Source organism: Antechinus flavipes, chromosome 3 (genome assembly GCF_016432865.1).
Source record: "Antechinus flavipes isolate AdamAnt ecotype Samford, QLD, Australia chromosome 3, AdamAnt_v2, whole genome shotgun sequence".
NCBI lineage: Eukaryota > Metazoa > Chordata > Mammalia > Dasyuromorphia > Dasyuridae > Antechinus > Antechinus flavipes.
Genome location: NC_067400.1, coordinates 460,140,786 through 460,168,174, shown reverse-complemented (window position 1 = coordinate 460,168,174; position 27,389 = coordinate 460,140,786). Strand labels below are relative to the sequence as shown.

Sequence of the window (27,389 nt, the reverse complement as noted above, 5' to 3'; positions counted from 1 at the left end):
GTCATGTCTGAGTCATCATGATCACTTGTGGGATTTTCATGGAAGAAATAATGAAGTGATTTGTCATTTCTTTCTCCAGCTCATTTTACAAATGAGGAAACTGAGGCAAACAGAGCTGTCTTGCCTAGTAAGTGGTCTACTGGGTAAGAGTCTGAGGCCGGAATGAAAATCAGGGAGATAAGCCTTCCTGATTTCAAGCCCAGTACCCTTTTCCACTTTGCTATGTAGTTGCCTAGGTCATCTCTCTACTTAAGGAAAATCATTCACAGTGTATGAAAAATGCATTGGAGTGAGAAGAAATGTGAGGCAGGAACATCAATTAGGAGCTGTTAAAATAGTTCAGAGAGGTGGTGATGAGAACCTGAACTAGAGTGGCAGTTATATAAATTAAGTTTTAGATAAAAGCAATATTGTAGAAATAGAAACAAGATTAGAAATTGATTAGAAATAGGGGGTAAATGAAAACAAAGAATCAAAAATAGAACCTTGGTAATTAGAAGGACCATATCATCAACAGAAATAGGGAATTTTGGAAGAAGAATGGGACTAAAATGAAAAATAATGAGTAACATTTTGCTTAAGATCTCTATGGGATACCCAGGTCAGAATTTCCAAAAGATAATTGATGATGTAGGCCTAAAACTCAAAAAGAGAACAGGACTGAATAAAGAATGAATTCAGATTCATCAGCCTAGAGATAAGGAGAGATGAGAGAGAGAGAGACAGAAACAGACAGATAGAGACAATGAGAGAGGAAGACAGAGAGAGAAAGAGAGAGAGAGAGAGAGGAGGCAAGGAGGAAAGAAATGGGAGAGGGAGATAAGAAGGGAGAAGGAGGAGGAGAACACTCAGGACAATACTTTGGGATTCCCATTTATGACTGGTGTTGTTTAGTTGTTTCACTTGTGTCTGATTCTTTGTAACTCCATTTGAAGTTTTCTTGGCAGAAATATTAGAGAAGTTTGTCATTTTCTTTTCCAACTATTTAAGGCAAACAGGGTTAAGTGAATTTGCCAAGGCAGAGAGCTAGGAAGTGTCTGAGTCTGGATTTGAAATCAGGTCTTCCTGACTCCAGGCCCAGTATTCTATACACTGTACCAGACAGCTGCCCACATATCTAGTTAAGAAGCATAAAATAGATGATAATCAAATGAAGGAACCTGGGACAGAGTAGTAAACCACAAAAGAACAATGCCACAAAAACCCAGAGAGAAGAGAGTTTGCAGGAAGGGGAAAAAGGTGGTTAACATATGCTACAGAGAAGTCAAGAAGGATAATGATTAAGAAAAGGCCATTATCTTTTTAACAATGAGATAACTGAGGCTAGTTGCAATGATCTTGTGATGGAGAGCCATCTATAGCCAGAGATAGAACTGTGGGAGCTGAGTGTAGATCACAACATAGTATTTTCACTCTTTTTGTTGTTCTTTGCTTGAATTTTGTTTTCTTTCTCATTTTTTTCCTTTTTTACCTGATTTTTCTTGTTCAGCAAGACAACTGTATAAATATGTATACATATATTGGATGTGACATTATATCTATTTATAGATATATAGATATAGATATATATTTGGCTGAGGCAATTGGGGTTAAGTGCCCAGGGTCACACAGCTAGGAAGTATTGTGTCTGAGGCCAAATTTGAACTCAGGTCCTCATGACTTTAGGGCTGGTATTCTAACCATTGCACCCCCTAGCTGCCCCCATTTTTCACTATTTCAAGAATTGTAAAGAATGCTATACAAAGAACCTTACAATGGGAATAGAGAAGAACAGGGTTCATCTTCAGAAAAGGACACTGAAGTAAAAAAAAAAAAAAAAAAAGCCTTTTCTACCTCAAAGAATTATGTTAAATGGCTACCTACCCAGAGAGAATTTATAGAACTCAAAAAAGACTTTAAAAATCCAATGAGATAAAAAATGAGGAAAAAGTGAAAAATAAAAGCCAGAAAAAACAAGAAGATTATGAAAAAAGTTAACCCACTAGAAAAGATAAAATCTTAAAGAAGAAAATAATTCTTTGACTGTCAACATAAAGTTATTATTAAATAAAATAAAATTTAAAAAAAGAAAATAATTCTTTGAAAATTAGAATTAGGCAAGAGGAAGCCAGTGAAGCTACAAGAAACCAAGAAATAACAAAATAAAATATAAAGACTGAAAAATAGAACAGAATATGAAACATCTTCTAAGGAAAACAACAAATCTAGAGAACAGATCAAAAAGAGAAAATGTAAGAATAACTGGACTACTTGAAAGCTGTGACAAAAAAAAGGAACCTTTGACTCAATAATGCAAGAAATAACCCAAAATTTGTCCTAGAGTGATAAAAGATGAGAGGAGAGTAGAAATAGAAAAATCCATCAATTACCATCTCAACGAAGAGAAACACATAAGAATATTATTGCCAAATTTCAAAAACCTCAGATCAAAGAGAAAACTTTGCAGGAAACAAGAAAAAAACAAATATAAGTAACAACCAAAACTATACAGGAATTAGCACCAGCCATAATAAAAGCCCATAGGTCCTAGAACCATATATACTGGGAATCAAAAGATGTAGGCCTGAAGCCAAAAAATATCACATCCAGAAAAATTATCTGTAATACTGAATGGAAAAAAAAAAAAGACATTCAACAAATTTTCAGGGCTTTCTCTCAATAAAACTCAAATCTAAGCAAAAATTGAACATATAAGAACCAATATCAAAGATTAATTTCAAGGAACATATGGAAACATATGTTTAAAATTGACATCAGTAATTGGGTAGCTCAAAAAAGAAGATTGAGGCAGAGTTGAATATGATCCTGCTCTAAAAAGCAAAACTATCCAAAAAAAGAGTAAAAACAGTAATTATTTTTTACAAATGAGGTGCCGAGGAAGAATAGATACTGAGGCATTGGGGGGGGGGGGGGGGAGGGGTAAGGCTCATAGTTCTCTTATGAATTTCTATGAATCAAACTTACTCACATCAGGAATAAGTTAGATAGGCAACACTACATATGTACCATGAAGGATATAGCACCTCCAAAAATCTATTAAAAAATAAAGGACAGAGATGGGGGAAGGGAGAAACAAAGAGTGGAAGCCAAGGAAGAGATCCATGGTTGGGGAGAGGTTAAGTAACAGCAGGTGAAATGAGCAGAACCAGGAGATCATTATACACTTCGACAACGATATTGTATGAGGACATATTTTGATGGAAGTGGATTTCTTTGACAAAGAGACCTGAGTTTCAATTGATAAATGACGGACAAAAGCAGCTACACCCAAAGAAAGAACACTGGGAAACGAATGTGAACTATCTGCATTTTTGTTTTTCTTCCCGGGTTATTTATACCTTCTGAATCCAATTCTCCCTATGCAACAAGAGAACTGTTCGGTTCTGCAAACATATATTGTATCTAGGATATACTGCAACATATCCAACATATAAAGGACTGCTTGCCATCTAGGGGAGGGGGTGGAGGGAGGGAGGGAGGGAAAAAAAAAATCGGAACAGAAACGAGTGTCAATATAAAGTAATTATTAAATAAAAATTAAATAAAAAAAAAAGAGAGAGAAAAAAAAAGTAACAGCAAAGCAAGTTAAAGAATAGAAATAAAGTGGAAGAGTCAGCAGGGATAGAAAAGAAGAAATACTAGACAAACACTACAAGTAGTATTGGGGAATTAAAAAAAAAAGTAGAGCTAGTAATCATTGATCTTAGACAAAGTCAGACTCAAAGATTCAATCAAAAGAGAAATCTATGTCAGCCAAACTAATATTGGTTTAGGTACATGTTTACATATAAGTAAATGGGCATGTGAGTGTGTGTGTGTGTGTGTGTGTGCATGCAGCTCTATGTATGTGTGCATAGAGATATTTGAATGTGAAAGGGTCTGTGGTTGGGTGTGAATGTATATGTGTGTATATATGTATATATCTACATATATATGTAAATATATCTGTGCTTAATTGTAGCCTACTTGGGGAATGTGGGAAGGTGAAAGGGGGGAAAAGGAAAAAAGCAAAATAATTACGCAGCAGAAAACAAAAGAACAACCTATAAGGAAGCAAAGAAAAGATGGACACTCATGAATCTAATTTCTTCTATTATTATATATGCTTTATTGAAATGGAAATTTATTGTTATATATTTTGAATCCTCCTTGATGTTCTGGGCACATGACAATGTTCTTTTTATCTTGTTTTGTTTCTTTATTTTCCTTTTCTTTCTTTTTTTTTCTTATTTTGCTTTTAGTGCAGTAATTTTTTTTTTAAAGAACGCTGTACACACAGCAAGTAGTAAACATACTTAAATACTGGCAATAATATAAAGCTTTGTCTTCCTACAAACTGATAGCTATATAGACCATTCCATGTTCATTATCAAAATCTCAGATAGGAAGAGGAAGGTCATAGACCTTGCCTAAAATCACACAAATAATCAACAGCACAACTTACTTAAGAACCCAAATTTCACTTCTAGTCCATGAAATCAAACTACTTCTGGCAATGTCACCTCTACAATTCAAACTGCTGACCAAGGGCAAATAACTTTCTGAATATAGATCAAGATCAGCCAGTACAACACAATTAAGTGGATGCTAAACCACCTGACCTACAAACATCTTTGCTCTGTTCTTTGACATGTAATAAGCAAGTGAAATGATTTTCATTATGTCTTTACTATAAATATAACTTATGGGGAAAATAATTTGCTAGGAATAATACTATATGTGTTCATTTTAAACTATTTTCACTAGCAAAAGTTTTGAATTATAAAACTTCCTTGAATTCAGTATTCAGGATGCACATAGATCTTGTAATTAAATCAAGTAAAATAATATAAATGTTTCCTGAGTAAAACTCCCCTAAATCTAATTTAATATTTGTTTTTCTTCTATCTAATTCTTTTTCCTTTTTTTTTTACACAAGGTCATGGGATTAGTGACTTGCTTAGAGTTATACAAAGTGTCTGAGGTCACAAGTAAACTCAGGTCTTCCTGACTATAGGCTCACAGCTCTATCCACTCTAGGCCATATAGCTGTCCTTTACCTACATTCTTCATGACAGTGTTTCCCAAGAAATTAATTGTGGTTTGAGAGCACTGTTCTTTGGAAATAGCTAAGGAAATTACTAGAAAGGAACTGAAGAATGTAAAGTTCTACTTTAAGTGATACTGCAGGTACTATCAGTGGAGCTGATCTTCCAGATTTAGTTTCTTTTATGGATTTGTTAATTCATTCCTCTAAATCCCAGACACTTATTTAATATAATGGTATATCTGTATGCCTTTCATACTCACAGCAATAACTTTGCCAAAATACTAAGCATTAGTAAAAAATCTTATTTTAAAAAGTAACTGTATATTCACAAAATCCTAAATCATCTTATATACATTAAATGATATTCTAAAACAATGAAACTAATTTTCAAATGCAAATATGAAAAGAGAGGAAAGAATATCATAGGAAGGTCAGAGAAATGCTACAATGAATAATTTTACAACAATATTAAAGGTCAACTCATTCAGTTTTGCACAAATAGTTGTTTCAGGCCAGTATAAAAACAATGAATTTACTTTGAAGGAATGACATCAAATTTTGTGTGATACAGAAAAAAAAAAAACAATTAAGTGTTAAACTTGGTATATAAAAAGGATATTTTTGCACATAAGTAATGTCAGGACTGGAGGGTTTTCCAAAGACTCCAAACTCATTATTTAACAAAAATTGCTAAGAAAATTTCAAAATAGTATGGCAAAAATTAGACATAAACCAACATCTCATACCCTATACCAAGATAAGGTCAAAATGGGTTCATGGTTTAGACATAAAGGATGAAACTATAAGCAAATTAAGAGAGTAAGGGATAATTTATTACCTGTCAGATCTTTAGAGAAGGGAGGAATTTATTACCAAAGAAGAACTAGAGAACATTATGAAATGTCACATGGATAATTCTGATTACATTAAATTAAAAAGGTTTTATATAAACAAAACCAATTCAGTCAAGATTAGAAGGGAGACAGAAAGCTGGAAAATAATTTTCACAATCACTGTTTTTGATAAAGGCCTCATTTCTTACATATATATATGTATATATATGAGTCAGATTTATAATCAAAGTCATTCTCCAATTGAGAAATGGTCAAAGGATATGAACAAACAATATTCAAATGAAGAAATTAAAGCCATCTATAGTCATATGAAAAAATGCTCTAACTCACTAATGATTAGAGAAATGAAAATTAAAACAACTCTGAGATACTACCTCATATCTATCAGGATGACTAAGATGACAGGAAAAGATAATGATAAATGTTGGAGAGGATGTGGGAAAACTAGGACACTGCAGCATTTTTGGTAGTGTTGTAAAATGATCCGACCATTCTAGAGAGCAATTTGAAATTATGCCCCAAAGAGCTATCAAACTGTGCAATTGCCTTTTGATGCAGCAGTATCTCTATTAGGTCTGTATCCCAAAGAAATTATAAAAAAAGGAAAAGGACCCACATGCGCAAAAATGTTTATAGCAGCTCTTTTTGTGGTGGCAGGGAACTGGAAATTGAGTGGATGGATACCCATCAATTGGGGAAAATGAATCTAATAGAATATTATTGTTCTATAAGAAATGATTTCTGTGAGTCTTATGGATTGTACTGGTTTCAAGGGAAGGTGGAAAGATTGTTTAACACCTCGCAGAAAAGGAAGAAGAGTTTTTGAAATTGTCTAGGGGTTCTGTTTTGAGTTCATTTTACATTTTCTATTAGGTTAAATAAAACTAGCACTATATCCTAAAAAAAAAAAAAAAAAAAAAGGACTGATTTCAGAAAAGCCTGAAAAGACATGAGCTGATACTGAATGAAGTAAGCAAAACCAGAAGAACACTGTACACAGTAACAGAAAAATTATAATGATAAACTGTGATAGATTTATCTCTTCTCAGCAATGTGATGATCCAAGACAATTCCAATAGACTTGGGATGGAAAATGCCATCTCAATCCAGAAGAACAACTATGGAGACTAAATGTGGATCGAAGCATACTATTTTCACCTTTTTTTTGTTTGTTTGTTTGCTTTTTGTTTCTCATGGTTTTTCCCCTTTGTTATGATTTTCTTTTACAATATGACTAATATGGAAATAAGTTTAAAATGAATGTGAATGTATAACCTATATTAGATTGTTTGCTGTCTTGGAGAGAGGGGAAGTAAGCAGAAGGAGAAAAAAATCTGGAATTCAAAACTGTACAAAAATGAATGTTGAAAACCATCTTTACATGTGAGTTGAAAAATAAAATACTATTGAAGGAAGAAAAAAGATTGGAGGATTTTTTTTTACATGAATACATAAAGCAATTGAGGAAGATATATCCATGACAACTGCACAAAGGGTTACCTAAATAGTTGCTAGATTTATTTCAGTAAGTTAAAAAGGTCAGACTACTACAGTGCTTAACAATATTTGGTGCTTAATAAATGTGATAGATTTATTCATTCATTTAACAGAATTATGGTGATGAAGATCTCTAAGTTTCTGAGCAAATCTACAAAAGAGGAGTGAACTTTAATCCTATGAACCTTTGCCAATATTTTAATTCACTGAACATTTATATTAGCTAGTCTGATAAACAATTTTACTGACCAAATTTTGTCCTGGTCACTTTCAGCTATTCCTTAAAAGTGAAATTCACCCTTGTAACACAAAGATCTGATGCCATCAAAGGTATATTTTTAAAAGTGCCATCAGTTCTGAAGATAATTAGCAATCAACTTGGAATGAAGAAATAATTTTACAAGATAAATACTTTCTTAAGGACAACATTCACATGGACATATAAATTCTGACATTTATTTTTTTTTAAATTAGCCTCCTTTTTTTAGAATAGTATCCCCATCTTAATAAAGTTACAAGGTAACTAGACTATCTACAATTTGAAATGTTTTGTGCAGTATTGCTCCAAGTAAACTAGATTATAAAAGAAAAGCAGAAAAGATATTGAAGAACCTATTTTTGAACACATTAGCATTCAATACTAATTTAATTGGAGAATGACTTAAAAAATACAAAAGTAATGAAAATACAAGGTAAGTTAAAGCTCTCCTCCTTGCTTTAATTATAAAAGTAAAAAGTTACTTTGGCTAAGAAGATAGCAGCATCCAAAACAGCTTTGATGTGACGAAGCCATCCAGAACTCTCCAAACCCGAAAAGAAATCACTCACAGAAAGACCTTTAGTCCCATTGACTAGAAAAGATAAAAAGTATTTTTATTACAAAACTGAATAAATTTCTACTTTTCTTATTCAGTCTGGTTAAAAAAAAAAAAACTAAAACCATTGCTTTTATTTTCACACTGAAAAATGCATGATTATTGAGGCACAATTATAATGTCAGACTATATCAAATAAATAGATAAGATTTCCTGTGGAAAAAAAATATTATCATTTCTTTTTTTGGTTTTAAAAACAAAAAGGATCATTAAATCACAGGACTTGAAACTAGGAGAAAGAAATCATTTAGCCTAATCCCTCAGAATATGGTAGTGAAACTACTTTTAATTTTTTTAAAGTTTTTAAAATACTTTATTAACTGAAACAGACTTAACTTGATTTTCCTAACAATAGCTATAAAAGCAGTCTAATATTAAAAAGAAACAAGATATAATCTTAGGTTTTTGCTACATTATACTAGTTATTTTTAGCATAACTTTCTAGAAAAAAGCTCTAAATAATTATGTAAAAAAAGTAATAATAAGTAATAAGCAATAATAAATCATACCTTCTAATAGTTTCTGCAAACTAGTTCTCATTACATGAATATTTTCAATTCCAACGAACTGGAATCTAATGTTAGAGTAGTTGTCTTCATTTTCATAACCTTTTCCAGCTGCTCTGTTAGCCATGGCATTCAGCTAAAATATAAAAAATAAATAAAAATTTTTTGAACCAAAGTTTATTTTTTTGAATTTGCTTTCTTTTAAAAATGTTTTATTATAAAATTACATGAAAAGATGTAAGCATGCCATTTTTAGCTAGCAGATACTTAAACTGTCCTCTTGCTAAATTTAATTAATGAAATTGATTAATTAAGAAACTATTTTAAACAAATGAAAATGTTACTTTTTTTTCCTAATAATGAAGAAAAATAATGCTAGAAAAAATATATATCTTTTAAAAAGGAAATCCCACAAGTTAAATTAATGAAGGGTAAATATTTCATGACTGAGGAATGCAGAGTTCAGACTTGAGCTGCTCTACTGTTTAATTTACTAGTTAAAATGTTTATAATATGTAATTTTCATATATAAAGCAATTTTCACTTATCTGAATCAAAAGTAATTAAATTGCTATACCTAAACATAAATATATAAATATATTTTAATTCTTCTAAGTCTTTTGGATATTCCATGATATAATAGAAAAAAAAATTATTAAATTTTTCTTATAATGTTTATAAGACATGGTCTAATGGGTCAAAAAAGAAGGGGACTTAATCATTTGATCTGGCCCATAGGCTAACAATCACTATTGTTCCGTATGGCAGAGTTATGCATTTACTAATTCACTGAATGTAATTGGTATATTATTTTTTTAAATGAAGCTATAGACAAAAATGCTTCCAAAATTATCACTACCTGATTTCAAGCCTGAGAGAGTTGTAAATTAACATGTATAAAGAGTAAATCATTCTCAAACCTATTTTTCTAAATGTCTTACATTATAATTAGATGCTATCTACAAACTAAAAAAGAACTAGTTCTAATAAATGACTCCACCCATTAAACTAAGCCAAAAATATAAAACTAAAGACTTTCTTACTGGAAATGTCACCAAAACTTTTGGTCCTAAAATATCAACTTTTTAAAAATTATTTTCACAAGTTAGAAGTTTTATAAGTTTATGCATTTTCTTCCCTTTGATACTTCATAATATTAGTCATTAAGTTCAACTCATCTTCCTTTTCACCATTTCTTTTTCATTTGCGACTGCAGGATGAGGTAAATTATGTCTAAAACAACTATCATTCCTTTAAAAAGCTGCCTAAGAATAGTCTTGGGCTCTAGATCGCTCACTCGCGCTTTCTCATCGCTTTCTCTTATTTTCTCATCTCTCCAGATTTTTGAAGAAATCCTCACTACAATTCTGCCAATGTCCTTTTTTGAAGCCCACCAGCTCTGCATGCGATGCTATAATAAAAATTAAAAGTAATGTTAGGTATAATGATCTAATTGGAAAGTTAAAATTAGTTCAATGTTCAGCACCCAATGTGAATTGATTTCTATTTTGCTTATTATACTAAGAAAAAAGTTTTCAGGTGCTGAGCCTATATATCAAAATTTAACTTTTTAATCAGCCAAAAGAGAATTTTTTTGTTTAATATTTTCATTCCTCTGGCTCAGTGTTTTCTAAAATAATTCTCCATCTGTTTTCCTAAATCTTTTAATGCACACTTTTCTCTAAATAAAATTCACTATTTCATTAATTAGGAAATTTCTCCAATTTACACTACTAAAATGGAAGACATCTAAATAACTCCATCTTCCAAATATGCTTTGTACTATATGGCAATATAGCTAAATTATAAATGCATATCATTAGCAAAATCCATTTTACATGGAAATTAAACTTAACTCAAACAAATTTTTTCATACTGGTAAAAATATAACTTAATCATTATTACATAAATGCCTGTATTTTAGGCCAATTTGTCAATCAGTTGATCTACAATTAAGAAAAAAATAGATTGAATTTCTGATTTTGTGAAAATTACTACCTAACACAAAAAAAAATCAGTTTATATTATATTATCAAGAAAATTTGTATAATACATAATTTTTACATATCAAACAATTTTTACTTATCACAATCACAATTATTAAATTGCTACATCAATTAAGCATACAAATATGGAAAACAGAATTGCTGGAACCCAACAAACCAAATAATAACTCTTCAAAATTTCCATGAAACACACTAAAAACATTAGAAATAATCAAGTTTTCAAAGGTTCACAAGTTACATACACATACACCAAAATATACTAAAGATGATAATTGTGTATTGCTCAGAAATTGTTCTTATTCTGTGGTGCTATGCTGGACTGATATTCTGCAATACTAATATGCTGTAATGATCATTATTAATCCCTATGAAAGAAAAGAGCAGAAATATAATTTGAAAGAGGATATAAGATTACTACTTCTCTCTAGAGCTCCAAAAGCAGTATATTGCTTGAACCAGGAGATCAGTATACACTTCAACAATACTGTATGAGGATGTATTCTAATGGAGGTGGATATTCTCAACAAAGAGAAGATTTAATTCAACAATTGATCAATGATGGACAGAATCAACTATACCCAGAGAAGGAATACTGGGAAATGACTTTGAACTGTTTTCATTTTTGTTTTTCTTCCCAGGTTATTTTTGCCTTCTGAATCCAATTCTTCTTGTGCAACAAGAGAACTGTACAGTTCTGCACACATATATTGTATCTAGGATAAACTATAACATATTTAACATATATAAGACTGCCTGCCATCTAGGAGAAGGAGTGGAGGGAGGGAAGGGAAAAGTCAGAACAGAAATGAGTGCAAGGGATAATGTTATAAAAAATTACCCATGCATATGTTCTGTCAATAAAAAGTTATAATAAAAAAAAATATATTGCTTGATATCTAAGGTAAAAGAAAAAATATGCCTCATCACTTGCCCCACCTGCAAAAGGTTTAATTGTGAAGTATGTTCTGAATTTCAAGCAAATAAAAAGCTAGAGTTTCATGTCCTACTCTATGACATCTTTAAAAATAAGATAAACAGTTATTTTAAAAATTCTTAGGCAATGATATATGGCTACTTTATCATTATATAAGAATTATCAATTAATGCAATCAAACAACCAGATAGTGCACTAAAGTGACACTTTTGAAATAATTTTAGCTTAGCCCCATTTAAAGAAACTCTAATTTTATGTTGAATAAATGTTAATTTATGTAATACATAATATAGTATGCAAATGTAAGGTACATTTAACAATTTTTAAAAACAAATAGAAAAATGGCTTGTATACATTTGTGGGCCCAATTTTTTCCCCAATATATAAAATCATGGTTTAGTAACTCTAAATTTAGACTCTCTAGGGAGATACTTAAGAAAGAATTGGAAGTATTGAAAATTCCTCAAAATTTAATTAAGAATACCTAATGACAATTTTATTTCACAGAGAATCCCCCAAAGAAGAAAACAAATTATCTTTGCTCATCGTAATCAACCTTACTTATAACTGACACAGATCCCAATTAACATATTATCTAAATGATATTCCTTAAATATTATGCTATATTATTTTTTTTATCTCTACAAAAAGCTATCTCAAGACTTGTCTATTTATATTTTAACCCCTCCCCCAAATATTTACATTTTTATTTGTCACATGAAACTTAAGCAACTTTGAAGATTATGGTCAATTTTGAATTTAATAAGGCTCCTTTCTAAGTTTAGCATGATTCTCCACATCATAAATATATGCAGTAAAGGAAGTGGCTTTGACTATTTTCCCACTTTGGGCAATTTAAAAACGTTTTTCTCATTTTCAGGAAAACACATCTTTAAAATAACAGAAAAGGAAATACCCTCTACATGTGATAATTATGAAGTTCTGTCCTTTTACAGCTAACATCCATTCAAATGCCAAATACTGGATTAAAAACTAGCAACAAGGCCAAAAGCATCAAATCACATTCAAGGAAGATTAAAATACTATATAACAGCTTTACTGTTACCACATGTTTGAGCTTTAAATTGAGATCTAAAGAAAAAATATGCCTCATCACTTGCCCCACCTGCAAAAGGTTTAATTGTGAAGTATGTTCTGAATTTCAAGCAAATAAAAAGCTAGAGTTTCATGTCCTACTCTATGACATCTTTAAAAATAAGATAAACAGTTATTTTAAAAATTCTTAGGCAATGATATATGGCTACTTTATCATTATATAAGAATTATCAATTAATGCAATCAAACAACCAGATAGTGCACTAAAGTGACACTTTTGAAATAATTTTAGCTTAGCCCCATTTAAAGAAACTCTAATTTTATGTTGAATAAATGTTAATTTATGTAATACATAATATAGTATGCAAATGTAAGGTACATTTAACAATTTTTAAAAACAAATAGAAAAATGGCTTGTATACATTTGTGGGCCCAATTTTTTCCCCAATATATAAAATCATGGTTTAGTAACTCTAAATTTAGACTCTCTAGGGAGATACTTAAGAAAGAATTGGAAGTATTGAAAATTCCTCAAAATTTAATTAAGAATACCTAATGACAATTTTATTTCACAGAGAATCCCCCAAAGAAGAAAACAAATTATCTTTGCTCATCGTAATCAACCTTACTTATAACTGACACAGATCCCAATTAACATATTATCTAAATGATATTCCTTAAATATTATGCTATATTATTTTTTTTATCTCTACAAAAAGCTATCTCAAGACTTGTCTATTTATATTTTAACCCCTCCCCCAAATATTTACATTTTTATTTGTCACATGAAACTTAAGCAACTTTGAAGATTATGGTCAATTTTGAATTTAATAAGGCTCCTTTCTAAGTTTAGCATGATTCTCCACATCATAAATATATGCAGTAAAGGAAGTGGCTTTGACTATTTTCCCACTTTGGGCAATTTAAAAACGTTTTTCTCATTTTCAGGAAAACACATCTTTAAAATAACAGAAAAGGAAATACCCTCTACATGTGATAATTATGAAGTTCTGTCCTTTTACAGCTAACATCCATTCAAATGCCAAATACTGGATTAAAAACTAGCAACAAGGCCAAAAGCATCAAATCACATTCAAGGAAGATTAAAATACTATATAACAGCTTTACTGTTACCACATGTTTGAGCTTTAAATTGAGATCTAAAGAAAAAAATATGCACCTTTTTCACAAGTCATATTGTAGCTGTTAGGAATATTTTATTTAAATACTACTCCACACTATTAGAGATACATACTTTAGGTCTGGTGTCCATGACATACATATACCGATTGCTTGGGTTGGCTTTATTGATGGCTTGCAACATGTGTTCATCCTCCAGACACCTGGCACTGAAACCTGAGAGAGGTTGACTGCATCTGCAAATGGCAGCCTAATTTTTTTTTTAAAAAGGGAGGAAGAAAGGAAAATATAAATTATTTAAATATCACTAAAATATGTTTTAGAAATGCTGAAAAGGAAAAAGAAAACCATTTACTTAACTTTAAAATAAATTTGTAATACCAATTGAAGGACATTAGTTTTAAGACACTATCTCAAGAGATAATCTCTAATATTTTGGCTTTTCTAGTCATTTTCTTAGGTCCCAAAATATTACTTATCTAGTTTCTATAAGATTATAATAGGTCTGAAGACTACATAAAAATAAAGTATATCCAAATCTAATGACCCTTTCTCATACTGAAATTAATTACAGTTTATAACACCTAATCAAATAAGATAATGCACATAAAGTATCATTACAAAATATCATTACCATTACAAGTGCTATATAAATGTGATCTAGTGTCACTGTTCTTCTGATTATTCTCTAAGTGAAGTCTGTCATTTCAAGGATGGATAAACAGTTAATTAACCAACAAACATTTATTAAGAACCTGTTGTGTATATTGACTAATATCTTTAGTGAATATCAATGCAAAAATTGTAAATAAAATTTATCAACATATCACAAAGACTATATGCTATAAACCTGCTGGATTTGTACAAGGAGTACAGGACTAGTTGAATAGTAGGCAACTATCAATATAAATGACCATATTAATAACACCTAAAATTACATGATTAACAGGTATATAAAAAGCTACTGACAAATTACAACATTCCTATTACAAATACAACAAAGCAGAAGAGTAAGCAGATCTTCCCTTAATATTACATTAGAAGTATCTACCTAAAACCAAGTGTCATAACATATAATTGTTATGGGAATAAACAAGAAGTAGAAAGAGAAAAAATATAAAATCTAGTTAAAATAACTATAGACAACATAAAATAGTTGGGAATCTACCTACCAACATTACATATAGTAATTATATGAATATAATCACAAAGTATCTTTTATTCAAATAAAGACAACTCTAAATAATTGGAGAAATATTAACTGCAAATAGGTAGGCCAAACCAATATCATAAAAATAACAATTCTACTTAAATCAATAAAATTATTTAGTACCATACCAATCAAACTACTAAAATATTATTTTATAGAGCTAAAAAATTATGACAAAATTCATCTGGAAGAACAAAAAGTCAAGAATATCAAGGAACGCGATTTTAAAAAAGTGAAGTTAGGTGGTCTACCCATACTGGATTTAAAATTGTACTATAAAGTGCTAATTATCAAAACAATCTGGTACTGAAGTGGCAGATCAGTGGAATAAATTAAGTACAGAAGACAGTAGCAAAAGACCATAGTAATCTAGTGTTTAATAAACCTAAAGATCCAAGTTTTTCAGATAAAAACTCACTAGTTGACAAAAACTAGGAAAACTAGAAGATAGTGTAATAGAAACTAAGTAGAGACCAATATCTCACACCATACACCAAGATAAACTCAAAATGGGTACCTGGTTTAGACTTAAAAGGAGATACCATAAGCAAATCAGGGGAGAAAGGCATAGTTTACCTCAGATTTATGAAGGGAAGAATTTATGATAAACAAGAGAGAGCATTACTATATGTAAAATGGATAATTTTGATTACCTTAAATTAAAAAGGTTTTGCAAAAACAAAAACCAATGCAACCAAGATTAGAATAAAAACAAAAAGCTAGGAAACAATTTTTATAGCAAGTGTCTCTGACAAAATGCTCATTTCTCAAACTTAGTCAAACTTGAATGTTTTACACAATTACACATGTATAACAAAATCAAATTGCTTACTGATTAAGGGAAGAGAAGGGGTAGGAAAGAATTTGGAACACAAAATTTTTATAAAAATGAATTTTTTTTACATGTAAGTGTAAAACAACAGTAAGTGTAACAACAGCTAATGCCCTCTTTCCAAAACTGCCTTGCCTTTAACTGGCAAAGCCTTTAACAACTTTGTTTACAATTAACTTTATATTTATGGCATATATATTTTTATCAGTACCTATTATTTCCCATATTATAATATAAGCTCCTTAAGGAGTAAAAATTGTTTCATTCTTTGCACTTATAGCCACAGAACTTGTCACAGAGACTGACACATCATAAGTGCCTAATAAACATTTGTGGATCAAGTGACTGGCAGAAATAGAAAAGTCTGGAAGAGACTTAAAAGTATGAGAGGAATGGTAATTGAGTTCTGATGAAATGTCCCTGGGATATTGTTAAAAATATCCAACAGGCACTGATATTGCAAAAACATATGGATATTTCAAAATCTACTAACTATTCAAAAAGGATATATGAAATTATTGATTTGGAAGTCCCTCCAGTAATCTAAGATCAAAACCCAGAGAGGCTTATCCAACCTGGACAGCATGTGTACATGTCCTCTCAGAAGCTCACTAAAGGGATGAATCTCAAACCTTCTCTGGAAATCTAAATTTCCTCACCTGCAAAAAAAAGGAATTAAACTATATGACCTTTGAGGTAATTTACAGTTCTAAATTTATGATCTTAGACACTACAAATTACTGGATGTCTACTTTGATTTACTTAAAAGTTTTAAAAATTTAATAAAGAAAATGAAACCTGGTTTCTCTCAGTAAAATCATTAGAAGTTTTTACACCTAGTTTCTATTACTTTGGATCAGTGAAATTTGAACACAGACTCATAATGCAACTTTGTACCTGTTTATCTTGATGATAATATGATAATACTGGGAATCTTCCTTTGCTCCGGAACTTGGAACTACCAACAATTGTTGGTTTATTTGCTGCTCGGGGAACATAAAGGTCTCTGGGATAGGTTTCACAAATCTGTAATAGAGCAAATAAATTTAAACATTTGATGCATATTCTAAAAATAATATACATAAAAGTTGCCAAAAGAAAACTCTGTATGTGGATTTTTACTTTTAAAAGTTATCTGATCCACCAGAATGTCCCAAAACCCTAATAACTAGAAAAAATATATCAAAATACCCCTCAAGGCATATTTATCATATTTATCAAATCACCAAAGTTCCTAAAAAAATAAACTTTAGAGGCAGCTAGGTAGTGCAGTGAATAGAGCACTAGCCCTGAAGTCAGGAGAACCTGAGTTTAAATCTGACCTCAGACACTTAACACTCCCTAGCTGTGTGACCTTGACTCAGCAAAAAATAAAAACAAACAAATTTTTAAAAATTAAATTAAATTAAAATAAAAAACTTTAGGAGAAGCTGTGGAAAGATAAGTGTACATTAATTTATTGCCAGCAGAGGTATAAATTGGTTCAATTCTTCTGGAGGACAATTTAGTATTATGTAAGAAGTTGCTAAATTGTCCATTCCTCTTAGTCCAGAGGTTATTAACACTGTTGGAACTGTACTCCATTCCCAATAAGATCAGGAGTGAAACAAGGTTGCCCACTATCACCATTACTATTTAATATTATATTAGAAATGCTAGCTTTGGCAATAAGAGTTGAGAAAGAGATTAAAGGAATAAGAATAGGCAATGAGGAAACCAAATTATCACTCTTTGCTGAGGATATGATGGTATACTTAGAGAACCCCAGAGACTCTACTAAAAAGTTATTAGAAACAATCCACACCTTCAGCAAAGTTGCAGGATACAAAATAAACCCACATAAGTCATCAGCATTCTTATATATCACTAACAAAACCCAACAGTTAGAGTTACAAAAAGAAATTCCATTTAAAGTAACTACTGATTGTATAAAATATTTAGGAATCATCTGCCAAGGGAAAATCAGAAACTTTATGAGCAAAACTACAAAACATTTTCCACACAAATTAAGTCTGATCTAACCAACTGAAAAAATATTATTAAATGCTCTTGGATTGGGCGAGCAAATATAATAAAGATGACAATACTACCTAAACTAATCTATTTATTTAGCGCTATACCAATCAGACTCCCAAAAAACTACTTTGATGACCTAGAAAAAATAACAACAAAGTTCATATGGAAAAACAAAAGGTCAAGAATTACAAGGGAATTAATGAAAAAAAAAATCAAATAAAGGTGGCCTAGCTGTACCAGATCTAAAATTATATTATAAAGCAGCAGTTACTAAAACCATCTGATATTGGCTAAGAAATAGACTAGTTGATCAATGGAATAGGTTAGATTCAAAGGACAAAACAGCCAATAACTTTAATAATATAGTGTTTGACAAAGCCAAAGACCCCAGTTTTTGGGATAAGAATGCATTATTTGACAAAAATTGCTGGGAAAATTGGAAATTAGTATGGCAGAAACTAGGCATTGACCCACACTTAACACCATACACCAAGATAAGGTCAAAATGGGTTCATGACCTAAGCATAAAGAATGAGATTATAAATAAATTGGAAGAGCATAGGATATTTTACCTGTTAGACCTGTGGAAGAGGGAGGAATTTATGACCAAAGAAGAACTAGAGATCACTATTGACCACAAAATAGAAAATTTTGATTATATCAAATTGAAAAGTTTTTGTACAAACAAAACAAATGCGGAACTATATTCCAAGAGGGTTCTTCACAGCAAGAAAAGATCCATCTACATAAAAATGTTCTCAGCATTATGTGTACCCAAACAAAATAAGTGCCCCACAATTAAGGGAAGGCTGAATAAATGATAAATATGAAAAATTCAGAGAGACAAGGGAACATTTCTGTTAGGAAGAGCCCAAAAAAACAAGTCACATAACTACAAAAATGTAAATAAAGTTAACATAGAAAAATAAAAAATTTCCAAACAAATAAAATGACTCATCTCATTACTATGATGTCAAAATTATAGACTAATTTTCTCCTTTTCTGTAACCAAATGATAAACTAATTTTGGAGGGAGGCCCCCTAGGAATGTACTACCACTAAAAATATTTTCATTTTAAACACAAAAGATATTAGGTGAAGTGTTAGTTAATTCCAGAATAATAATATTAGGTTATTAAAAAACTTTACAGCAGGACTTCTTGACTTTATCATGGATTTTGGTTACATTATACTAAATAACATACTGCAAAATGTAACTGGTTGAAATAATTTTACATAGCAAATGGCTATATAACATAAATCAAAAACATAAACCAAATATTATCATACCATTCTCTGATCTTTTCCCCTCTCCCTCCCTAATTGCTGCCCTTCTCCTCCAAACACAAGTGATTTTGGGATCTCTCAGGAAAAGTGTCAAATCTAGATTTACCTTGTAGTCTTGGTTTGCATCAGATAACTTCCAGTTTAAATTGGGAACATCCATTCTTCTATATTCCTCAGCCAAGTCAATGAGTTGCCAACCTTGAACCTGTTCAGACTCATTTTGCTTGGGATTATAAGAAAATGCATAGAGGTCTTCATATTTTGCTATTGAAAAAAAAAAGTAAATTTTAATAGAAGAATCTTCAGAAAAATAGCTAAATTTTAACATAAGTAAGGTAGTTTTGAAGAGATTTCTATAATAAAACTATCTCCAAAGAGATGTCTATTGCTTGAAAACATTTAAACACAACTTTATTCTAAAGTTTTTTAGATTCAAATATGTTTATATATACAGCAACTTATAAATTGTTTTAAAATATCATCTAATAATACAGGATGAAATTTAGCAAACTAAAAAACTTCAGATAGATGAATAACTTAGTATACCATAAATTTAATTTCTCTACAAAAGCTTTTCTTAGAATTTTTAAAAAAAAACTATTTTAAGCAATTAAGAACACTGGCAGGCACCTATCTGTTCATCTACCATCTCTCCCAAATGAGGTAAAATGTATTCATGCAATAGTAGTACTGTAATTAAAAAAAAAAAAAAAAAAAAAAAGATAAGAATAGCAAGAATGCATAAATCCTAAAGGAAACAGGATGATTCAGGGGCTCAAAAACTAAGAAGGCAAAAATTACAGGAAACTCAAAAGTGTCTACCTATCCAGTTAGCAGCCATTTAGTGGTACCAGAACCAAATTTAAAATGAAATAAGTGAGGTGATGTCATGAGTCCCATGACTTATGGCAGAGAGAAAAAGAAAGGAAATAGAATCAGAGAAGAATACAGGCATATACAATTGCTCCCAGCTCATCCTAAAAAGCTAGAGCTAGTCAGTTTAAAAAACAAAGAGTACCTAAGTACTAAATATTCAATTTTAGCTCTCAGGCAGATCCATTTAGAATAGAAAGTCATTCAGATTCCCAAAGCTAAAACAATGATTAAAAGTCACTCCTTATGTTCCATATTACTATAGACTCTAGGATGTCTTTCTCTGTTAAGCATATTACCTAGAGTATTTCTCTATGTTCACATTTCAAATAACCATTTCCTCTCTCCCTCCATTACCCCCCCCACATGCATACATAGCCAAGACAATCTATTCTTGTTGCTATGAGAAACTGTGCACAAAGCATGCTAACTAAAATACCCTGTCCTAAGTTATTTCATGCCCTCTAATGCCAAACATGATACTATTCACCCATGTCATATAATGCCCATTTAAAATGTGTTATTGCTCTACTCATTCCCTATATTGTCCCAAAGTATTTAAATGAATCTGTAAAAAGTATTATTCCTCAATATCTTAAAATATTCAGATCATCTCTCTGGGCTTTATTCTAACAATTCAGATTAGCACTTATCTGACTGTCTCCAAGTTAAAAATGATTTTCTAAGATAAATTATTCAAGAATCTGTACTGTATATTACTCATAAAGTCAAGCTAACAATAAATATCAAGATATTAAATATTCTATTCTAAAAGTGATTCAGTGATCTCTTGGATCTAAGTAGAAATCATACCTTGTCTTGAAAGTTGTAGCAAAGAGTTATAAATATCATGGCAATCTCTTTCTCTTGGAACAATGAAATGTACTATTCTGAAGTTTTTACACTGAATCACAAGGGGACATCCAGCAGTGGTCAAAGCAAGTTTCTCTACTGCAGCAATGTGATGATGCAATATCTGTAGTATACAAGAAACATTCAGATCACCAATGTGAAAAGATGAAAGCAATTTATCTTTATGGTCACACATAAATTAGTTTTGTAAAATATGTTATCTTAAAAGGACAAAAGAATACAATATACCAGAATTCAAAACCAAAAAAAGTAATATTTTAATCACTTAAATGCCCATGGTTTGTCCTCATGTAAAACTTTGTTTTGTACTTCTCTAATGTGCTTATTAGTATGTACTATCAGGAATGTCAGTTGTTGATGCTTATATATTATCTATTTCTATAGGATGAAATAAATGAGTTAATATCATGGGCCCTATGACTTATGGTAGAGAGGAAGGGAAGGAAATAGAATCAGAAAAGAATATAGGCATACAAAACTGCTCCCAACTCCTCCTAAAAAGCTAGAGCTGATCAGTTTAAAAAACAAAAAGTACATAAGTACTAAGTATTCAATTAACTGCATGTTGTTTAACTAAACCTTTCCATCTCCTCCTGAGATAAGCATGCTGCTCTGTATACAATGTGTCCTTAATAAATGTCTGTATAAACAAATGCTGTTAAGTATAAATTAAAGCACACAAGAAAAATGCTTTATAAACAAAAGATAAAAGATACAAATCTGTATTAGATATATTCTGACTCACATTCAGCTCATTTTTTAATAGGAATTTTAGAAGACCAAGTTTATTCATACAGATCTATATATGGGACTTCACTCTTTAAAGGTAATTTTGTGACTATTATTTTTGATTACTATTAATTAAACATTGCTTTACTCTTTTTTCCTTTAGGTTTTTTTTTTTTTTTGAGGGGGAGATGTATGTTTTCTTTCACAATGCGACTTTTATGGAAATATCTTGCATAATTTTACATATGCCTTCTTAATGTGGGGTGGGGAGGAAAGGAGAGAACCTAGAACTCAAAATTTTAAAAAGAAATGTAAAAAAAAAAAATTGTTCTGCATGTAACTGAGGAAAATAAAAATATTTCAAAATATTTTTTAAAAATTGGATTAAAATACCACTATCTAGTTAGATCAAAATAAATCTGGGCCAATTATGATGCTGAATTCATATCAAACCTAGTTTTAGGAATAGCAGAACCAATTTTAAAAGGCTGAGACAGGACAGTATACCATAAAGATAAGCTTTACCAACTAGCTACTTAAAAAAAAGAGAAATGTTTGACCTCTAATACTGCTTTTAGTTTTATGGAATTAAAAAATATGATTTTTTTTCTAATAATACCTTCTATCAATATAGTACTTAATAAAATACTTTCTCAGAAATTATCTTATTTGGCTTTCACAATAATCCTGTGAAGCTGTCAGCATCAAAGAAACTAAAACTCATGGAGATTTTGATTTGTTGGAGATCATAAAGCAAATTGATATTGGAGTTAAGATTAGATTACTAGGTTACAATGTTAAATTTTCCTTAATTTATTCATTCTCATTTTCTCTTATTTGCATAATGCTTACTAAAATTACAACAAAATGACAAAAAAATTCACCTTAATAAAATCTGATCAAAATAGAAGGGATCATAGTTTTATAAAAGACTGCTTCCATATTCATACATAAAAATTCCTGTTACAAGAAGACCTATGTTTGTCAGGAAATAAGCTAGAAGTAGTTCACTATACTTTTTATTGTAAACACAAAAGGCTGTTGTTGTTTTAAGAAAAATTTCAATCGTTAAAATTTTCCAAGTCACAGTCAAAGGGCAAAACGGCTGTTATTACCCAGCTAAACAGTAAGGATCCAGAATTCTTACCCAAGTTTCTTTCTGAAGAGAATCTATAAATAATAGATGTGTTGCTGTAAGGTAGAGTGTTCCTGTTAATGACTTGTTGCTTGTGCTGAACCGGTCAAGTAATTTCACTTGTTCAACCTAAAAGGAAACAAACATATGATTTTAATTCCAAGAATTGTACAAACACTCTCCATTATTCAATTTAACAAGCATTTATTCACTTCATTGTAAGAATGACACAACACAAAGTTAAAAAAAAAAAAAAAAAGACAAAAATCCTCATCTCCATAGGAAAAATGTCAGAGACAAACTTGATAAAATACAAAGTGTCTACAACAATGTGCATAAAGCTATTAACACTTAAAACAACAGTAAGACTTTGGGGACACAATGTATTAGAATGTGTTGGGACAAAGAATAAACATGGACAAAAAAAAATTTTTTTTTAACTTTTTATTGACAGAACCTATGCCAGGGTAATTTTTTATATTATCCTTGCACTCACTTCTGTTCCGATTCCCCCCCCCCCCCTTCCTCTACCTCCTCCCCGAGATGGCAAGCAGTCCTTTATATGTTAAATAGGTTACAGTATATCCTAGATACAATATATGTTTGCAGAACCGAACCGTTTTCTTGTTGCACAGGGAGAATTGGATTCAGAAGGTATAAATAACCCGAGAAGAAAAACAGAAATGCAAGCAGTTTATATTCATTTCCCAGTGTTCTTTCTTTAAGTGTAGCTGCTTCTGTCCATTCTTGATCAAATGAAACTGAATTAGCTCTCTTTATCGAAGAGATCCACTTCCATCAGAATACATCCTCAAACAGTATCGTTGTTGAGGTATGTAATGATCTCCTAGTTCTGCTCATTTCACTTAGCATCAGTTCATGTAAGTCTCGCCAGTCCTCTCTGTATTCATCCTGTTAGTCATTTCTTACAGAACAATAATATTCCATAACATTCATATACCACAATTTACTCAACCATTCTCCAATTGATGGGCATCCATTCATTTTCCAGCTTCTAGCCACTACAAACAGGGCTGCCACAAACATTTTGGCACAGACAGGTCCCTTTCCCTTCTTTAGTATCTCTTTGGGGTATAAGCCCAGTAGAAACACTGCTGGATCAAAGGGTATGCACAGTTTGATAACTTTTTGAGCATAGTTCCAAATTACTCTCCAGAATGGCTGGATGTAGTCACAATTCCACCAACAATGTATCAGTGTAACATGGACAAAATGTTACAAAGAAACAGAGGAAAAAGTACTTTCAGGAGGAAGAAGCCGATCCAAGCCCTAAAGTAAGAAAAAAAATTTCAACAACCACAGTAAGGTGTGTGGATTGCATATAGGATGCAAAATACAAGCTAATACAGGATTAATTAGTACAGTTCAGCTGACATATAAAATGATTAAAATAAAGTTGGGAAGAAAAGTTTAAAACTAGATCACTGAGTTCTTAAGTGTTTGGCGAAGTAGTTTAGAATTTGTCCTATAGTCAAATAAATAACTAATGAAGGTGTTTGAGCAAGAGAATGGCATGTCTTACACATTGGAAAGATTGTTTTCAGAACTGTGTAAACAAAAAAAAGGGAAACTTTTTAGGGGGCTAATATAATAGTCCCTACAAGAAAAGATGGAGTTTTGAATTATAGTGGCAGTATAAATGGAGAAGAGAGGGTAGGCTGGAGAGATTATGTACAAATAGAATCAACAAAACTTAGCAAGTGATTAAATTTAATGGAAGAAGAAGAAGGAGGAGGAATCAAAAATTATTCCAAGGTTTTGAAGCCAGATAATTCAGGAACCAAAGGTACCTGCCATAAACAGAGACAGGTAATTAGGGTTAACAGTAAGGAATTAGAAGCATCAAGTTCAGACCACTCTTTCTAGAGATATAGCAATGAAGGTAAGATAAATAAAAATAAATTGTAATACAAATACACACAATCATTAAATGATTCCTGCTGGGAATTGGAAGATATACACAATTCAGATAACACCCAGTTCCTATCTCCTGAAATTTGTAGTTGAAATATAAAAATCAACAGCTTTAATATACAATGTTACATAATAAACATATTACAATTACCAAAAAAAAGTGCTTCATGTAATCTGAGAGATAAATTCTTTTATCAATTAGGGAGCAGAGGAAAGCTTCCTGAAAGAAATTCAATTTGAGTTCAATTGAGATGAATAGAAATTCAAACAAAGAGAGGTAATTCCAGTCATAGGAAATAATCTGAACAAATAACAATTATAATAGAAATTTAGATAGCAATTCAGGGTTGGCAAAACACTTTACATATCTTACCTAATTTTGATCTTAACAATTCTAGATGCAGGGTTTACGGGCTAGATTTCTTTCTTTAAGAAAGAAGGACAAACAACTCTTTGAGACTTACATGAACTGATGAAAAGTGAAATAAGTAAAACCAAGAAAACATTGTACACAATAATAATACTGTATATGCTGATCTACTATGAATAACTTAACTATTCTCAGAAATACAATGATTCAAAACAATTCTCTAGAACTTATGAAAGATTCTGTCCATCTCTTGAAAAAGAACTAGTAGGGCCTAAATGTAAAACAAAGGTACTTTTTCTTTACTTTTTGTTGTTGTTTTTTTCTTTTTGGTTTGGGTTTTCTTTCACAGAATGACTTACATGGAAATGTTTTGCATGACTACACATGTATAACCTATGTCAAATTACTTGCCTTCTCAATAAGGGAGAGAGAGAATTTGGAACTCAAAATTTGAAAAAAAAAAAAAAGTTTAAATTGTTTTTAGACATACTTGGGAAAAAATAAAATATTAAGTAAGATTTCTAAAAAGTCTATTAAAAGGCTATACTGCCCTGGGCCTTTACTTTTATTGTCTCCTTACTTTAGACCTCTGTATTAATTAAGCTGCAGAACTATTGGGAAGGTATTTTAAAATAATATTATTTAAAAGGCACAAAACACTTTTAATATGTTTTTCTCATTTGTTCTCTATGGCAACCTGGAAAAGAAGGTGGAGTAAGTGGTGCTATTTCCATTTCACAGATTAAGAAACTGAGGCTTACAGAGGCTAACTTGTTCCAAATTCACAAAGCTATTAAAAAGAAGCAGAACTAAAACTCAAATCTCTTTAATGCAGAGCCAATGCTCTCTCTACAGTGTTATCTATACATATTCAACTTACCAGTAAGGAATGAATCAGGTACAGAGAAATAAAAAGCCTTTTATAATTTAAGTGATACCATCTCAGCAAAAATGTATCAAATTCATGCTATCAGTTAATAGTTATGATGGGAATGAACTCTTATCTATAATTCAGTGTCCTGAGCAAAAAGCTCTTAATCATTGCTTTTATGGGCGTGCTTTTTTTTTAAGCTACTACAATGATTTCCGAAATAAGATATGTATCTTCCAATGGCTAAGTAAAACTGTCCACCAGGATATAAAAAGAAATTACTAGACTATTTATGTTTATCTTATATTTAAAAAATAAATTAAGCTTTCCTAATAATTAACATGCGGTGCCCTTGCTCCTTAGATCAGCAGGTCATGTATCTTAAGCCAAGTATAAATTCCACAGTGCAGAAGGGTTAACATTAGGGCCTTGTTTATTTGTTTGTTTTCAGTATACTGAGATGTACTGCAGTCCAGTTGGATGAATTTATATATGTTATCTAAGTTTAACTAAAATTAGTCCTCATAAATTAGATAAGTGGCTTAGAAAAACTTTTGCAAAGTAACTTTATATTGAAAAGAGTAGTAAGAGAAACACAACAAATAAAAAAAAAAATGATGGCAATGACACTTCTCTACTCCTAATACAATCCCTTCATCAGTCACATTACAATATAAACACATTAACAATCTAATTAGATCTGACAAGAAATCAGACAAAAATTTCCATATTATTACAAATGTAATATATAATATTCCATATTAATTGAAATATACTTGGATCCATTGCCATTGATGAATCTTATCCTAAAATATTTATTTTCTTTGACATACCTTAATTAGTAAGACATTTAAAAACTAAGCTTTTGTTAGTGAAATTATGTCACCTAAAAGAACTCACATTTTTACACCTGAAAAATTTGGGGAAAGAATTCTCTGATCTGTATAAAAATCTCCCAAATAAAGAGTTTCAGTGGGTTTCAAATTCATTCTTCAAAGATATAAAAATGTAACACCTTCTGATTGATCTGCAATAACTGGTTAATATCAGGGATGAACATTTACTAGCAAAATTTCAACAAAAATCCATTAAGTAGTGGACAGGATTAAAAAATGAGTAAGCACCAATAAAAATAAGATTGTTTTCAGCTATAACAGCCATGAAAATCAAGTATCAAAAGACTTTCAATAGTGTGTATATGTAAAAAAGGGTTTTATGCTGTTAAAATGAAAAACTGTTTTAAGAATATCTATATCTCACCTTTATTTTTCTTGATCCTGTCTCAGCTAAGAAAAACAACTTCACAGCTAAGATTTTTAAAAGCTATGTTCTCAGTCTCTGATAGGTTTTTAAATAAATTT

General features: G+C 30.9%; 1 protein-coding gene across 3 annotated transcripts in view; it reads right to left on the bottom strand.

Moving 5' to 3' along the window:
* The window catches only part of MTMR6 (myotubularin related protein 6), a 67,669-nt gene that overhangs the window by 36,869 nt on the left and 3,411 nt on the right, over positions 1-27,389 (bottom strand). For 2 of the 3 annotated variants that reach the window (XM_051986565.1, XM_051986564.1), the window contains exons 2-8: positions 22,865-22,981; positions 20,929-21,091; positions 19,349-19,506; positions 16,837-16,965; positions 14,013-14,147; positions 8,765-8,897; positions 8,122-8,231 (exon numbers count right to left, since the gene is read on the bottom strand). In XM_051986565.1, the coding sequence (XP_051842525.1) occupies positions 8,122-8,231; positions 8,765-8,897; positions 14,013-14,147; positions 16,837-16,965; positions 19,349-19,506; positions 20,929-21,091; positions 22,865-22,981 (945 nt within the window). Of the gene's footprint in view, positions 1-8,121; positions 8,232-8,764; positions 8,898-10,058; positions 10,173-14,012; positions 14,148-16,836; positions 16,966-19,348; positions 19,507-20,928; positions 21,092-22,864; positions 22,982-27,389 lie in introns of all 3 variants that reach the window. The other variant, XM_051986566.1, reaches the window with a different exon arrangement.